Source organism: Gossypium hirsutum, chromosome D05 (assembly GCF_007990345.1).
Source record: "Gossypium hirsutum isolate 1008001.06 chromosome D05, Gossypium_hirsutum_v2.1, whole genome shotgun sequence".
Classification (NCBI taxonomy): domain Eukaryota; kingdom Viridiplantae; phylum Streptophyta; class Magnoliopsida; order Malvales; family Malvaceae; genus Gossypium; species Gossypium hirsutum.
Genome location: NC_053441.1, coordinates 27,639,040 through 27,656,508, shown reverse-complemented (window position 1 = coordinate 27,656,508; position 17,469 = coordinate 27,639,040). Strand labels below are relative to the sequence as shown.

Here is a 17,469-nt window from a genome sequence, read left to right as displayed (position 1 = left end):
CAAAAACAAACATATAATGTTATATATTTGAAACAATCTGTTTTTTTACTAATCTCATTATAGGTTCTGATAATATTACTCTTTGACACAATATCTAGAACTAGAACTACTCATAACCCCTCCTCAACTCATAAATAAGAGGATAATGCGCTTCAGCGCACTCCAATCCATATTCTGATGCATTGACAACAATATCCATGCCAATCAAGTAAGACTCAATTGACTATATTTGAAACAAATTTTAAAATAAAAATACTTATATACCCAATATAAATATTATAAAAAAATATATTAAATGATAAATGAGGGTTAAAAGACTATATTTTAACTTGATTTTCCAAACTAAAAAACTATAAATTATGAGATGAAAAACATTTTTATCTTAAAAAATTATTTATTTAACCTTGCTTATAACTTTTAAAAAGCAATGGTTTGTATGATTAAACGAAATCAAATCCTTGACAAGAATGGTCAAAATAGTTGAAAGTAATCTAGAATTTAGATGCTATATTACCAATAGTCTCCAACTACCAAGGCCTATCATCCTACCGAGGCATAATTATGCATATTAAATATTTGTTGGTGGATGATAAACAATACTTTTTGGTGAATGATAAATAAAATTCCAGGTCAGTGCAATTTGCTGTTTTTATTGACGTTGCAATAAGTTTCGATTGTGTTGTATTTTTTTAATTTGATTATTTTTTATTTTTATTTTTAAAATTTTATATTATGCAGTAAAACTAGGATATATATTGTTAAAGGAAATCAGAACTTTTAAAGATATATATTTTTTTATTTGTGGAGATATTTTCGAAGAGGTTTAGATATGACTTTTAAGGGTCTGGATTAGTCCTTATTTCAAGGATAATTGATATGGCCGACATTTTAAAGATTAAGATTGATATTGAAGGTTGGATTTGATCTACTTCAAGTTGTTTGTCTTTGGAAAGGTGAGATTTTAACGTGCATAAATTCAAACCCCAATCCTAGATAACTTTAATTATGTGTATCAGAAGGCTTGCATGCAAGCATTCTTATAGTCCATAGATGAGAAGGCTTGAAAAATCAATTGTACCTAGTTGGGTACCCCTTGAAACTACTAATGCAGATGGCACAACCATTGTGAAACCAAAATTTTCTTAGTTTGCAAATGAAAATAAAGCTACAAGCTACAACCATCATTAAACAAAGTTGATCATCCATTCGTTTCATGCTTGTACAATGGATTCCATAGTTTTTGCAAGAGAAGCCACTTGTTCCTTAAGGGAAGAGTGCATGCTATCATCTTAACTACAACATCCAAACTTGATCATGAGCATTGATGAATGGTTGTTGTTAATAATTCTTCCTCTAACTTTTGAGTTGGAAAATACTTGAGATTTAGTTTGTTAAAAAGGTTCTTCTTGGGAGCCATTACAAATTTGATGAACTTAAACTCTGAAGAAAAGCAATAAAAGGAAGAGATCGTCCCACTGTGGCATTCCAGGAATTTGTACACAAAAATTTTGCGTCAAATAAGACTTAAAAGATTTGAGATAAATAAAATAGGTTTATTATCAAACTTGAGAGTTATGATTTCTGAATATTTCCTTTAATCCTTTTCTTCAACAAAGTTTCAATCAAATGGTCTTGAGATTTGGTCTTGGATGGATGTAGTTCGCTTCAAGGGTTGTAGAGACTTAGCCTTAAAAATAGGTTTGGGAGTTTTTTGCTTTAGATGCCTTGAAAGTTGATTCAAGGATATTTGAGACTCGATATTGGATTGATAAGGTTTGCTTTGAGGGCCTTCGAGACTTTGATCTTGAAGAGAGGGTTCCATTAAGTTGACAAGATCAGATTGGAGAGAGTTTGGTCCTAGGGTCTTCAAGACATGATCTTGGATAGTTGAGTTTGTTTAAAAGTCATTGAGACTTATCATGAAATAGGAATTGATTTCTTTCGTGCCAGTGTAACAAGATTGGAGAGAGATTTTATCCAAGGGTGTGACAACCCGATTTTCAGTGATACTAGAAAATGCAGTTTCAAAACCTCATTTCCATAACCCGAGTGCGTAAATATTAAATATAAATATTTATGTGATTAGTATAAAAGTATATTGATGTTTGACCCATCAATTTTGTCTATTAATTACTTAATTAGGGTACAAGGACTAAATTATAAAAGTCTAATTGCTATAGGTTTCTAATTGACCAAAGGCTTGAGGACTTAATTTGCAATTAGCCAAAGGTCCAAAATGGTAATTAAACCATTTTTATCCATGTCATAGTGGATGATGATGGATTATAAACTAAAGTGTGATTAGTAATTAATTAAGCTAATAAACTAAGGTTAATTAAGTTTAATTACTATATATACTTAGATGAGTGGAAAGAAAGCGAGAGAGTTCATCTTTTCCTACCTTCCATAGTCGAATATCCATAGTTAAGAAAAGAGAAATTTCAACCAAGTTTTATAAACCAAAGTTTAACATGCATTAGTGGATGATAATGATGATAGGCATTAACTTGGATTAATAGTAAATTAATTAACATAAAATCTAATTAAATTGTTAACTAAAACTAATTAAAAGTTAAACAATAGTATAAGTAGAAAATGAAGTGGGAAGAGAGATGAAATGTTGTCATCTTCTTCCCCAAAACCGTAGCAACTAAAGAAGAAAAAGAAAAAAAAACTTAAGGTTTTGCAAGTGTTCGACCATACAATTAGGCATGGAAATTTAGTCATTTTCCTGTATTCTTTTTTATATATTTGAGGTCATGGGAGCTTGATTTAGAAAATGAAAAAAAATGTTGATAGGAATAGAAAATAGAATGTCCTTAATTAATTTTTGTGAAATCATATTCTAATTTGAGACCCTAAATTAAAAGTTATGCTTGTCCTGATTTTTAGGACTAAATTGAATAAATTATAAAATCTGTGTAATTTTTTATTTGATTCTAAAATGACTGGAAGTTGATTGTATGATATGTTTTGTGATTATTCGTAGCTAACAACAACAGTGAATTGTTGAGAGGGAAAGGAAAAGCAAAAACTGTCGACGAGTAATGCGCGAAACCTCAGTTTGTACTTTGATGGTTTAGGATAGATATAATCGCTTCTATATATATGATAATTGCTTTATTAATCATTAAGGTAAGTGTATGGTGATAGTATGAATTGTTTTGATTGAATTTGATGTAGGATATCAGAATATATGGCTAAAATGAATAAAATGAAAAATAGCATGAAATATTTGATTTATGTCACGTGAAATGGTAAATGGGTAAAAATATGTTGTATGGTAAGTATGACATGTTGTTTGATGATGAATTGGATTCTAGTTGTGCTTATGATTGAGTAATGATATATGGGCTAAATTGCAAAACCAAATGTGATAAATGATTGTTATGCGAAAGAACAGTGTATAGGGTATGAAAATATATATGTGACCGAAAACAAAGTATGAATATACGAGTAAGATGATTACAGGTATGGAAATGCATATATGTAAAATTGTTTCCCATGAAAACTTAGTAAAAAGTTAAGATACGATTGGCATGCTAATACTGTTATATGCACGCTTGTACGAGATATGTTATTATATAGAGACCAGTACAGATTATATCAGGATCCAACATTTGTTGTGGATCATCGAGTATTATATGTCTAAACGGAAACCTTGATGTGGTGGAGGGATGTATATACATATGATAATGTATTTGATGCCTAAGGGCTTTGCATTTCGGTGCTTTGGTGTGGTGTAGTTTAAACTCTTACAAGCTATCTGATGTGGTGTAGTTTACCTATATATCCAAGTCCGTTTTACTAGGGTTGCATCTGGTGTAACATTATAATTGGAATTGAAAAACTTGAAAATGTAATAAAATATAGTACCGAAATGAATATGAATGAGCAGAAAGAAATTCGGACGATATGTTGAACGAATTTTTTATATGAAATGAACTTGATATTGTGTAACACCCCAAACCCGGCCTAGATGTTATGGCCAAATTTGGAGAATTGCATTAAACTACTTTTGAAAAATCCAACTTTTAAGAATCAAGAATTCAAACGATCCAATAACATTTAAACGATAATAAGCAAACCATAAAATCCAGTCTTTAAAAAAAATAGCAATCCTAGAAATTAGTAACAGTGTAATTCCAAATAACATGATAAAATGATTAAGCAAAATGACCGAGCTCCCGATACGACGACCCGCTTAAGTCTAAAGGTTACATGAAATTCAAACAACAGTCTAAATGAACTAACGACTCAATGTGTAACTTATGTAACCAAATGAGTAAAAACAATCTCAATCATACTTCCAGATCTTTATTTGGTTAGATATTAGAATAAAAATCGGATACAAAACATATCGAATACAAATATAGAACATATCATATACAGATGCAGAATCTTACTCCCCATCCGCTACTCACCATCTCCATCCATCCCTAAACATCATATAAGGTATCGAGTACCCATCTGTCCCTACACAATAGTGACAAGATGTCACGTTTCAGAATATTTGCAGTCTAGTTGCCAGATCAGAATGTTATAGATCGCCAGAATCATATATATATATACGTGGCTTAACCACCAGAAATGGTAACTTTTTAAACTGCCCACACTTCCTCATTTACACAGATCCCAACCCAATGCAAATATAGAATTAACAAATAGAAAAGATGTATATACAATTATCCTGATTCAGATCTGTAACACCCTGGTTTTTGGGGTTAGAAGTTTTGATATTTATAGGTAAGGTCAGTGGCTAGATTAGACATGTGAGTCTGTTTTCGCGTTTTAATGTTAGAATGGGCTTACTGGTCTGGCGGTTGGTTATATGTTAGTTTAGTTTGGGGTTCTAGGTTCAAGCCTCAAGTGTGTTTTGAGGGAATTACTTTGATTTAAGTTTTGTTTTGTTGAAAAATTTTAATGTTTATTAAATATTTATTTAGTTTGGATTTTTTATTTTTATTTTTAATCTTATTTTATTTTTTCTTCTTCTATTTTTTTTGTTGTTTGCACGTTCTCTTTTCTCCCTCACCATGGTTTGCTTTCTCCTTTTTTTTCTTCTTGGTTTCTTGTGCCTTTGGACAAAAACAAAAGAAGAATGGTTTTGTTTTGGAAAGCTTCGGTCCTCTGTCGTCAAGTCAGCGTTTGGAAGTTTTGGTCGCGAGTCAGGTGTGGGATTCAAACTTTTCTTTTTCATTAATGAAATTATGAATTGGATATGTGAAATACGGCAGTTATTGGTGTTTTCTGAATCGTTAAGTTTTGATGTTGGAGTTTGGTTTATTTTCTTGTATGTTTTTGGACTAAAGCGGATAGGATTTGTTTTGTTGATAGTTGAGGGATTGTTAAGCAATTTTGAGGTGGGTTTTAGGACTAGAGATGCTGGGAATATGATTTTGAGAAGAAAAGTGCGGTTTGCAGCCAATTTCGATGTAGTTTCGTGACCACACGAGTGGCTACATGGGCGTGTACCCCCACTTGGACGATTCACACGGCCGTGTACAATTGCAATTAGGATTCTAAGTAAAATTTGGTGCCACACGATCGAATGGCCAATTTGGAGATTTAGGGATCCCACATGGGCTTGTGTTTTGAACACACGACCATGTTTGGTGGGCACACGGGCGTGTGAGAACCTCACATGGCCATGTCTTCCCTATATCCTATTTTAGCACAAACGGACAGAGAGTTACACAGCCGGACCACATGACCATGTCCTTAGGTCACACGGGCATGTGCCTCCTTCCACACGGGTGTGTACCCCTCCACATGGGTGTGTTGACCCCCACACGGACTAGTCATTTCCACATGGCTAGAACACATGGCTGTGTGGCCCTATCTCGCCAAATTTTGTTCTGTGTCAAATTAAAGCTTGATTGCGATTCTGTGTGTTTCGACTCTTAGCGAGGTCTTAGCAAGGGTGATCGAAACTTTGATTCGACCTAAAGTGGTGTGTTTTGTATAGATATACCTTTATTTAAGCATATTGTTTTATTGTTTCTTGAGGTTACTTTGCAATTGATACTGAATCCGGGTAAATGAATGTACAAATTTCTTATTCTAAGTGATTGGTGTGTGAGTGTTTGTGTGTAGTGCACATTCTATGACTACACAGGAATTCTATAACTGATTGACTAGATGTGAGTTTCTGTGTCTGAATGACTGTCTGGAAATCTTGTATACTGATTCTATACGTCTGTCTGCATATATACATTTGTATAAAACATTTAGGGTTTGGTTGTGAAGAGAAAGAAGACTGATTCTGATCTGATCTGGCAGTTTAACTGCAACATATCTGTACAATGGTTTACCATAATGCACTGTACTGTATATACATTAGCTTTGCTGCGTATTATTATCTGAGTAGCCTAGTCCACATACGTGGTGTGTAGGGATGGATGGGTCGTTTGAAGCCCTATGTGGTGTGTTTGGTTGGATGAGCTTAATTAGCTCTTTTGGGGTGTGATTGGGGGACGGAGTGGTGTCTGGCTGGATGGGTGGGTTCACATTGTTGCATTTTTTTTCCGCATTCTGTCTGATTGTGGGATTAATTGTTTATAGGTTGTTGTGTTTCGGTACTGATACGTTTGATTTGTTTGTGATGATAAGTGTTTTGGTATCGACCCGTTGATGAGATTACTAATTGAGTGTTCTGGTTGTATGATATGGTGTGCTTGATTGTTACATACGATTGAGAGGTTGGTACTGTGTTTACCTTCTGGTTCTGTATTTCTCTGTAAGTGCGTTTCGCTCTTGAACTGCTATATGGATTTCTGTTATGTAACTCTGATGTTAGTCATGTTTCGAACTCACACTGAGCTTATGTAGCTCACCTTCTTAGTGTTTCGCGTTTCAAGTACACTTCTATTTTCTGTAGCTGGACTCAGTATGCGAAGGTCTCAGAAAGTCATAGTTAAAAACAGGCTTTAATAGTTTTTTTTTAATTTTCGAGTTTATAATTAAACAGTTTTGAATTGTAAATACTATTTTGAAAACTGTGGTACGAAATTCTGTGTTTTATGCATGTAAGCGACATTGAGACTGTTTTTTTTTCTTTTTTGAAATATCAGGATTTTATAACTGAAAGTTTTATGTAACTTAAATATTGTTTTGTTTTTTAGCTTGTCAAACTAAAATTTTCCTACAATCACTTCGGTGGTCAATGTGACCTCCGGAATTCGGTCTAAACTTCTAGACCGGGTTTTGGGGAGTTACAAGATCATATTTCGATAATGTAGATCATACACAATTAACATATATCACATCGAATATAAGTATAGTTATGAGGTTATTCATTATCAGATCATCATATATCAAATTATGTAGCCTAATTCAGATCACATGAACCCTACGGTAGGCCTACATTTGATTAGAATGATGTTTACAGACCTAGGGAAAATTTTTTATTTTTTGCCCACAAGCCCGTGTGGATTCACACGGCCTGGATGTCTAGCTCGTGTGGCTGATATTAGTGTTGCACACGACCTAACACACGGTCGTATAACTCAAAATAGAGAGTTACACGGTCTAGCACACGTCCATGTGACTCAAAACCCAAAAAGTCTCTCACACGGCCTGGACACATGCTTATGACTCTTGCCCATGTTACTCTAATTCCAAAACTGTCTCTAGCACGACCTAGCACATGGTTGTGTGGCGTCAACAAACATGAATTTTGACTTTTGTTATTCACAAAATTCTCAATTTTTGTTACACACCTGATAGAGATTCAGCGTAGAGGCAATAGAAAAGATTTTGGAACCTAAAAACAAGAATCAGTTGACTATTCAGAAAAAATAATCAAACCAAAACGTTAATTAGCCAATTGATTATTTCGTTTGATTTGGATATGTAGCATGTTGATTTTTGAAACAACAATTTATCACGTTGCGATGACGAACCCCTAACGTCACGATGAGAAACAACTCAGGGTTCACGTTGCAACTCGAAACTTTGTAATATTTACAATTTGATCCATATTGACCCCCAGGTTAGCAGAAGAGCTTTAGTAAGTTTGTACAATACCCGAAAATGATTATGTATTGATTAATACACGTGAATTACTTGTATTTAAATGTATAATGATGTTAAATAGAATGTTTTGATTGTAGTTATTCTGACAACGAATGTGATATAATGTAGCTTGGACCTAGTGATCGAGTTAGGTAACGGGGTGTTACATGTACCGTCAATTTTCCATTACCATTTAACGGTTGAGTGACCAATTTGATCAATTTCTTCTCCTTTTTTTGTGACCAAAATAAGAACAATCATTATTTAAAATGACTAACAGAGTAGTTTACCCACAATTTAAAAAAAAAAGGAAAGAAATTACAATATAGATTGTAGAATAATGCAGTAAAAAATAATAAAGTTTATTAATGTGATTAGTGGTTGCTAGTTGGAGTGTTGAAGAGATTAGTGAATGAAGATTTGAAACCCAGGTGGACAAGTTAATAATAAATTAGAAATGGGCACTCGGCTTTTTTGAGCTTATTGATACGTTTTGTTGTTTCCAAACCAAGATCCCTTATTTAATAATTAATGGCATTAGTTTATACTGTCGTTACCCCAATATTTTTATTGGAACAGTTAAACCCTTCAATTAATTAGCTACAAATAAGGGTTTGCAACCTTTTGGCGGTTAATTTGTTTGGTAGGTTGTTCATCAATAGTTATTGGTAAATGATATTTATTTCCCTTCTTTTCCTAGGTTGGTTACCAAATTATTACCATCTTATAACGTGCTTTATATACTAATTGATATTAGGTCAGTGTTACATTATTACTATCACATCTACATTATACTACAATAGAAGAAGTTTTTAACTATAAACTATTACGCATTATTTATTTGTATTAAATTATGAAGTTAAACTATACTCTCATCCTACTTAGAAAAATTCATATTTTAATCAAAAATTAGTGACATTAACTATTTGGAGTAATTAGTAACATTACAAAAATACAATGGCCAAATTACATTAGAAATTAAAGTGTAATAGTTAAATCTCATAGAGGGATCAAAATTAAAATTGAATCATTTTTCTAAAATTGCAAAAAAAAAAAAAGGTAAGACCAATGCAAACCTAAAGGAAATAGGAAATCACGTGTCAATATGTAAGACTTTAGGGTATTCAAATTATATATAACAACATAACATTTTAACCGAAAAGTTAACGATATTAACTATTTCAACTAATTAATAACATTATAAAAATACAGGAGCTAATTTATATTAAAAATTAAAGTATAGAGATTAAATATTAATTTTAGACATATTAGAGGGGTCAAAACTAAAATTTAACTATTTGACTAAAATACAAAAGGAAAAGAAATATAACCTAAAAATAGAGGGGACCCAGAATTGTAATTTAACCATTCATAACATAATGTAAAAGGAAAAGGAAAAAAGGCATGAATGGCTAGAAATGTGTCGAAAAAGAAACGGCTTCCTTTTATAGTCGAGTTAAATATTTTTTTTTAATTATAGAGTAAAAATTTAAAAATTGTAATATTAAATTATTGTATAATTTATATATTTAGAATTTAATTTTTCATATTTTTATTATTAGGAATTTAATCTTTTATTTTTTGAATTTGAAAATGTAAGTCGATTTATTAACACTGTTAAAATTTATTTTTTTTTAAATTTTCGGTGTGATAATTTAAAATTAAAAAAATAATCACTTTATACGCATGTAACAAAATAGACTTGAATTTAATAGAGAATTTTAATAATATTAACAATTTTTAAAAATTCACATTCACATCTACATTTTAATTGAAATAAAATATTTAAATTAACTAATGACATTATAAAAATGGAGGTACTAAATTATTTCAAAATTGAAATATAAAGATTAAATCTCAAATTTAAATAAAATATAAACCCAAAATTATCCTTCTATAATCTAAAAAAACAAAAGATTTCACCCCATAAAATTATGATGTGAAGCAAGAAAGGTCGGCCTTCCCTTTATATATTAATATAGACTAACCCCATAAGATACTTGTAATTAAATTTGTATTTTGCGATAGCGTTAATTAATTAATTTGTTTACTCAATCAAATAATATATTATTACTCATCTTTTGCATTTAACCAAATAAATCTTTGTTTATTTCATTCTCGCCAAATAATTATTTGACTTCTTCAAATGTATTTTATTGTAAGAATCAAATTCTACATCATATATATACATGCATAAGTAATTTATGCACCAAGGATTTTGGATCCTTATTTGAAATATCTAAATTTTGTTGATTAAATCTTAATTTGATTAGTATTAATATTATTGTCCGTATATGAAAACGTTAGTTCAAATACAATAAAACATATTTATCTTCTTATTTAAAAATTAGATAAAAAACGTCTATGAAAAAATTATGATTAGCCCCACTTTTGTTGGGGTGGAAGTTTAGTTTGTCATATTTTTTTAATTAAATAGTATAAAAATTAAATTTATGGGAAATGTTTATTTCTATCCCGTGTTAGATAAGGATGTTATAATATTAGGGTGGGATAGTGTCATATGGTTTGAATTTATATGAGGGTTGGATTAAAATTAGGAGCGTACGACTCGAAATCGAAGATAGGAGGTATTGGGGTGATATGCAAAAGTTCTTATGGTAAGTTACTTGCTGGTCTTACGGGATAAAATTTTTCTTTAGTAAAAGAGTAGGGATTGTTGTCCAAAAGAAATGAGAAAATGTTGTGTATGAAGTTGGCGTACAGATCGTAATCGAAGATGTTTCCAACTAACTAATTTTAAGTATTAAATATAAAGAACAGTTAACTAGAAAGTGGCTTTTTCTCAACACTAACGGTGTAGTACAATTGGAATCTGAAAATACAGCTTCTGAAGGAATACTTTGGGATGAAAATGGAGGTTGGATCGCTGGATACAACCGATATATTGGAAAGTGTTTAATTTTTTATGCCGAACTTTGGGACATTTTAGAGAGGCTTAAGCTAAGTCAACGCAAGGGTCATAATAAGATTATAATCCAATCTAACAACTTGGAGGTGGTTAGAGCAATCCAAGGAAGCACCTCCACCACTTCGAATTCGGCTTTGATTAAATTAATTCAGAATATTTTGTTATAAGAAGAACAGTGAATCTTGCATTACATAACTAAATAACAAAATTAAGTTACAAACTGCTTAACTAAACTAGCTTTGGTTAAAAAAGAATATTTACAGATTTTCTATCTTCCTCCTAAGGTGATTTTAGATCTTAAAACTGATAAGTCAAAAGGGTATTTTTTTTTTCTTTTCAGAATATCCCTATGTAATTAGTTAGTAATGTTATTTTTCACCAAAAATAAAATTAAAAAATATGAAATCTGCTACCCTATATATCAAATGGGTTTCACCAAAAAAACTTAACAAAATGGTGGATTTTGGGCTTTAGGGATTAAGGGCATGACTCTTTTTCTCTTTTGAATTTTTTTTCTTTCCATTTTGCCCATTTATAATGCATCATGAGTCACGATATAAGAAAAACAAAACAAAACCTGACAGATGTATCAAAGTTGCATAAGAAAAACTCTACAACTTTTCGCAATAAAAATGACCAAATCTTTGTACTTCAACAAAAAACTACAAATTCACTAATGACAACTGTTTCTTTGTAGTTTCTTATGATTCTTCAGGTGCAGTTAGCGTGATACAAATTCACCACTCAACGTAAATTTTTAGACCAACCTGAAACAAATCTTTCTTTTTCAGGCCATTTTGAAAAACATTTACAATTATAAGGGCCTTATACAAATAACAAGAATCTGTAACCTATAACTCAAAGGCTCAGCCTTTGATGCGCCGCAATGCAAGGTAAGCCATCAACCTATATCCTATGAACATTAGAATCAAGATTCCGACACTCAGTTCGGGCCTAATTTGCCCCGCAATGTCTTGATAGATGAACTTGCAACTAACCGTACTACTTCCACGGTGCGAGCAACCCAACAACGGTGACACTTTCTTGCCATCGCCGTATTGGACATTGACGAACAGCTTGTAGCTATAATATGTTGTAGAAGCATACTTGATCCATGCCATGCATGATGGGACCTTATGCACGTAGTACCCTCCTGTTAGAACAAATGCTAGCATTGTGACTGTAACTATTGTAGAAGCCTGTTTGGCATCCATGATCAATGCCCCTAATGCGAGGCCAAGCCCTTGCGAGACGAGCACGTAGCCAAGAAGAACCAACAATGTCAATAGGAATGCCACCAGATCGGGTTTCAATCCAGCCATCCAATATGTCACAACAAGGAAAACTGTGGGGAGAATGAGCTCCATGGGGAGGTCTCCGATTATCCGTGCCATGAAATAGGAAGACAGAGTGTACATACCCGAAGCACGCTCTTTCATGAAGATAGCACGTTCTTGAGGAAACGCGAATACCGCATTAAACGATGGCAAGACACCCCAAAAGATGGAAATAAAGAAGAGGAGACCGAGACGGTCTTGGATGTCTCTATAATCTGAATGCCACCACATTAAACCGGCCAGTATTGCGGCGCTAATTACTTGGAAGACTCGGAGGGTGTTGAATGATTCTTGCTTTCTTTCTTTAAGGCTTCTTCGAAGCAGAATGCTGAATTGATAGAACCATGTTGAGAGATTGACTCTGTTGCTGTTCCTGCCTTGTTCGGAACAACGGGTGCTGATGAAATACGAGTCTTTTGCCGAAACAGGGGTGATCTCCATGCAAGCAGCTCTAACTTTTGGAGCCAACAGGGTGTTGTAAGAAGCAATGAGGGTTTGCTTTACATTTGGCCTCTCTGTTTCGCTTACTCCATCAACTTTACACACACCTGAAACATATACAAGGAAATTTAGGATCTAATCGACAAATAATTCATTTCAGTCATGATCTTCTTTATTATTTATTTTTCTTGAGTATTCATATTCAAACATGAGTTGGGGGTATGATCCTCTGTTTATTACAGACCTTTTAAAAAAATTATACTTATATCCAACACCACTATTTCGCTAAAAATAAACAATCTGGCATTAGAAACAAGAGTGTTGTAATGAATATGATTCTCTAAAAATTTGCATATATTCTTAAAAGTGATTAAAATAAAGCTTCATGTATTATTTTAAATTATAAAGCAGCCTAGCCCCAAGTGTGGATGACAAATATCTGTCCAAAACTTTAGAATATTAAATAAAATCAGTCAGTAGTGTGAAGAACAGGGACTCTAAGCATATACTTAATGTAACGTGTATGAATATGGATGAACATGAGTTGAATCAAAGCATTTAGAATATTGTTCCAATTATACACGTATCAAAACATTGTACAATTAAGAATTTCGATAAAGTTGGTCGAGTGGGGGGTTAGATTTCCTTTACAGCAAAAAAGTTTTAGAAAGAAAATCTTGTTTAAAGAAATATCATCAACAGTAAAGTTCAGCAAAACAAGGACAGACCATTGAAATTAAAATTTATTGTTTGACAATTTATACTAAATATTAGTAAAAGAAATAGTAGGAAAAGTAGCACCCAGTATGAAATAATTTAATGGATAATAGCATATATGGTAGCAAAGTTATTGAGTAAGGCTCAGAAAAGCTAAAAATGAAGATTAAAAGCTGACCAGTGTTGGTGGGTAAGGTGGGTCTCCACTCGGGTTTGGTGCTGCCCCTGCCACTATGGTTGGGCCACCACTTGCTTATATATATGTATGTATATATATATTGACAAATTTAATCTCCACTTTTATGACATTGGGTGTTAGGAAGATGCAAAGAAAACGACATACGTGTTGGTCTTCAAACATATCCCAACACCCTAGTCGGAGAATAGTTGGGGTCTTAAAAGAAGGGAAAAAAGAGGTAGAAATTATGTTTCAATCTTTATACTAAGAATGAAGGTCAAGTTTCGACAAGTGTAAAGGTGGAATAGGGACAGCCTATGGGACCAAATACAGCAATTATTTGATAAGCTATAGTAAGAATTATTGGCTAGAAAGCACCTTTAGCTTTATATACAAAATAAGATGTTTTCTAACGCTATCAATGGCGTCATTGGTCATATAACCTTTTCTTTTTCCCTTTATAAAAAATGTATACTAAAATCTTTTCCTTAAGATCATATTGTCCAAGAGTTCATACCATAAACTCAATTACTATTTGCTGCACCAAAGATGGAAACATGTCCAACACCACTTCATCCACAATTGGCTACATAACATAACTTTTGTAGACTATATGGATCAGTGACGCTCACCATCATTTTATTTGAGACTTTCATAATATATAAATCTGTAAGTTATTAGTGAACAAGATGATGAATCATTACTTTTATCAAATTATATAAAATAAAAAAGTAATTCATCAATTGTACTTTTTTGCCTTAAATATCTTTTCAGCTCGTGCAATTAAATACTAATAACATTTCTCATATATATAATACATGCTACAGTGAATAATAATATATTATGGAGAGCTATCCATGTGTCGGTATTAAGGTCTAAACCATTTTTTAAACAATAAAAAATGGCATTAGATTTTGACCTATATGATTTAAAAATATTGAAGAAACAAATATTATTATATTGATCTAAGATTAATTTCCTTTGAAGTTGGGACCTTAGAAATAGAGAAGGAGATCATTAAATCCAAGTCATAAATCACTTATATTGTAGTGACACCATGCCACCTACTCCCAATGGAGGAACCCCACTGAATTAATTCCAAAACGGAATGTAGACAATTAAACCATTCTTGCACTCACTGCTGTGTGGTAGAAAAAAAATAACCCAGATTTTATTATGTTGTAAAATTTTGTCAAATCAAATAGTAGCGTGCCTTCTTGTGAGAGACATATAAGTGGCAAGATCACTCATTCAATGAAGGCAGACAATGGCCACCCTAAAGATTAGCTGATGAATAAATGATCAAATTCGTGGTGTATAATCATCGAATGAGCTAAGCTTTAAAGCTAACAATCACGGTGCGTCGGCTATGGAAAATCTTCATCAATAAAAAAGGTAGATTTCTTTGGACGGAGGGAGGGGCCATTAGAAAAGACAGGAAAAAGAATACCGCACTATCCATTTCTATCCACCTTATTATACAGTTTGACAACCTTTATTTAATACACTGACCCACCACTCATTTGCCCATATTTTAATTTTTGAAATCTTTCTCGCAAGGGGAATTTATATGAGATATGATCTTAGTCTTAATGATGGAAAGTGTTGTGTTCCCCCCCTATGGGTTTTTCCCTCTTTCTATACTTAGTGAAAATTGAAGAAAAGAATTTAACTCTACAGCAAGAAAACGGAAGTAGAAGGGAATTGAGCTCGTTCGTAAATATTCGAGTTAACTCAGCTATAACTAATGAAAAGAAAGCAAACAACAGAAAAAAGAAGTTGAAGCTGACGTACCGTTAGCGAGATCAAGGAGGAAATCGGCAGGGTTCATAGGGAAAGACGGTGAGAATCCAATGGACTCGAAATAACTCATAGCTTCACTTCCCTTGCCGAAATACAAGCTCCTTCCTTCACTCAAAACCAACACTGAGTCAAACATCTGATAAACTCGGCTAGATGGTTGGTGCATGGATGTGACTATTGTCTTCCCCTTTTGAGCTAACGAACCCAAAATCGAAACCAACCGGTGTGCCGCTGTGGAGTCCAAACCCGACGTCGGTTCATCAAGAAGCAGCAGACTAGGGTTTATAAGCATTTCATGAGCTATACTTACTCTTTTCCGCTCTCCACCCGAAATCCCACGTATAAAACTGTTCCCAATGATTGTGTTTTCACATTTCGATAGCCCCAACTCGGATAAAACCGTCTCAGCCACTGAAATCTTCTCCTTGGTCGACAGGGTGTTTGGTAACCTTAAAAGGGAGCAAAACACCAAGGTTTCACGAACTGTTAAGTGAGGGTAAAGCACGTCGTCTTGGGTGACGAATCCAGTGCGTTTTGCCATTTGTTTAGTGGGTTTTTTGTTGTTGGCAAGCAAGGTTCCGGTGAAATGACCATGGCCGTGTTGTAGCCGACCAGCTAGGGCATTGAGGAGAGTAGATTTGCCGCTGCCTGAAGGACCAAGGATAGCCAACATTTCTCCTGGTGAAACCATGCCGGTGATATCGTTCAATATTGACCTCTTTTGGGCCCTACTCATTGTTCCTTGATCAGAGGGTGTTGATCCATGGCTAAGCATGCGTTTAATACTGCGACCTTCGGTGTTGGTTCCCTGTACCTTCACCTTATAGCTCACGTCGATGAACTGCATGAAGAAAACATAGATAAGAATATTATTAGAAAAGGTCAAATAAGAAGGTCAAAATGAATGGTAAGAAACGAAAACGAGTCAATGATTGGTTGACTCGGGTAGTTCAACACACTGAACTCACTCGAGATTTCTTTTTATTTACCTTGAGAGTGATAGGATAATAAGAAGCCATTAATGAAGGGAGGTGATCACGCAAATCTCGAGAAGTATCTTTTGAATGACATGGACCATCCAAAGTGGGAGTAGGACTAGGAGTCTCCAAACCACCAAAACCCGGCATTATTTTCCTGCTTTCCTTTTAACTTTTTCTCGGGAAAGGAAAAGAAAAACTAGTGAGCAAGAGAGAGAAGAGGCACAACAAAAGGAGTTAAGGAGAGAAATGAGTGAAGAATTTGAGAGAGGAAGGAAAATGGGGGAGGGGGGTATTTATGTAGGTAAAAAAGATTAAAAAAGGTAAGGGGAGTGGGTGCCACGCAATGGAAATTGTCCAAAGCCAAAAAAATAAGTGCTACGTGGAAGAAGAACAACACAGATGGCAGCTTGGCATGGTTGGTTCATGGGAAGTGCGCTATTAAACGGCGTTCCCTTCTCTCTCTTTCGTAAGTAAACTAGGCACAGGGGAGGAATTGCTGCATGTTTTGTCAAAACTGAAAAAAGTTCATTTAATGAACCTAAGTTAGTGGAAGCAATTATTATTTCCAAGTGTTGATGGTAGGTTCGGCCGCAGCTCATTCCTCTTTCTTTTTTCTCAGTCCAGGTTCCATTAATTTATATTTTTCTACAATTAAATAAATTTTTAATTTCTTTATCGTATAGGATAAATTGTTCTTCATTAAAGAGCAAAGAGCACAAGCACTGCAAAATCAAGCTAATAGGTTTTGGCACACGAGTTATACCTAATGTTAATCCTTCAAATCAAGTTTCTTTGAGTCGGATTTAGTATTTTCAAGAAGTCCATATTATAATGGGATATAGTACAATGCAATTTTAATGATACATATGTTTGTTGTTATAAGCTTTGATGATCAAGATTGTGACGGTTCACATAAATATGTTGAGAGTAATTTATGAGTTTAGCTGAGTTTTGGGTATCTGGAAATATTTTATTAGTGAGGGGTTATATGGATTTGAGTGTTTGTATTTAGGTAGGTAAGATTTGGGAAATTTTCTCTACTAAACCCTTGATCAACTTGTTACTAAA

General features: G+C 33.5%; 1 protein-coding gene across 1 annotated transcript; it reads right to left on the bottom strand.

Annotated features, from left to right (window-relative positions):
* Window positions 1-11,588: 11,588 nt before the first annotated feature.
* Window positions 11,589-17,180, bottom strand: LOC107902564 (ABC transporter G family member 25). The gene is made up of 3 exons (XM_016828721.2): window positions 16,411-17,180; window positions 15,413-16,262; window positions 11,589-12,830 (listed from the first exon to the last, which is right to left on the bottom strand). Exons 1-3 carry the CDS (start codon window positions 16,546-16,548, stop codon window positions 11,812-11,814), a joined length of 2,007 nt encoding a protein of 668 aa, XP_016684210.2. The 5' UTR covers window positions 16,549-17,180; the 3' UTR covers window positions 11,589-11,811.
* Window positions 17,181-17,469: the final 289 nt, after the last annotated feature.

Bases quoted from the DNA above. Each gene is read 5' to 3' on its own strand.
- LOC107902564 (XM_016828721.2), bottom strand. From the start codon at position 16,548: ATGCCGGGTTTTGGTGGTTTGGAGACTCCTAGTCCTACTCCCACTTTG. The intron at 16,263-16,410 runs GTAAATAAAAAG...TTCTTCATGCAG, and splicing joins ATTATCCTATCACTCTCAAG to TTCATCGACGTGAGCTATAA. The intron at 12,831-15,412 runs GTACGTCAGCTT...TATATGTTTCAG, and splicing joins CCTCCTTGATCTCGCTAACG to GTGTGTGTAAAGTTGATGGA.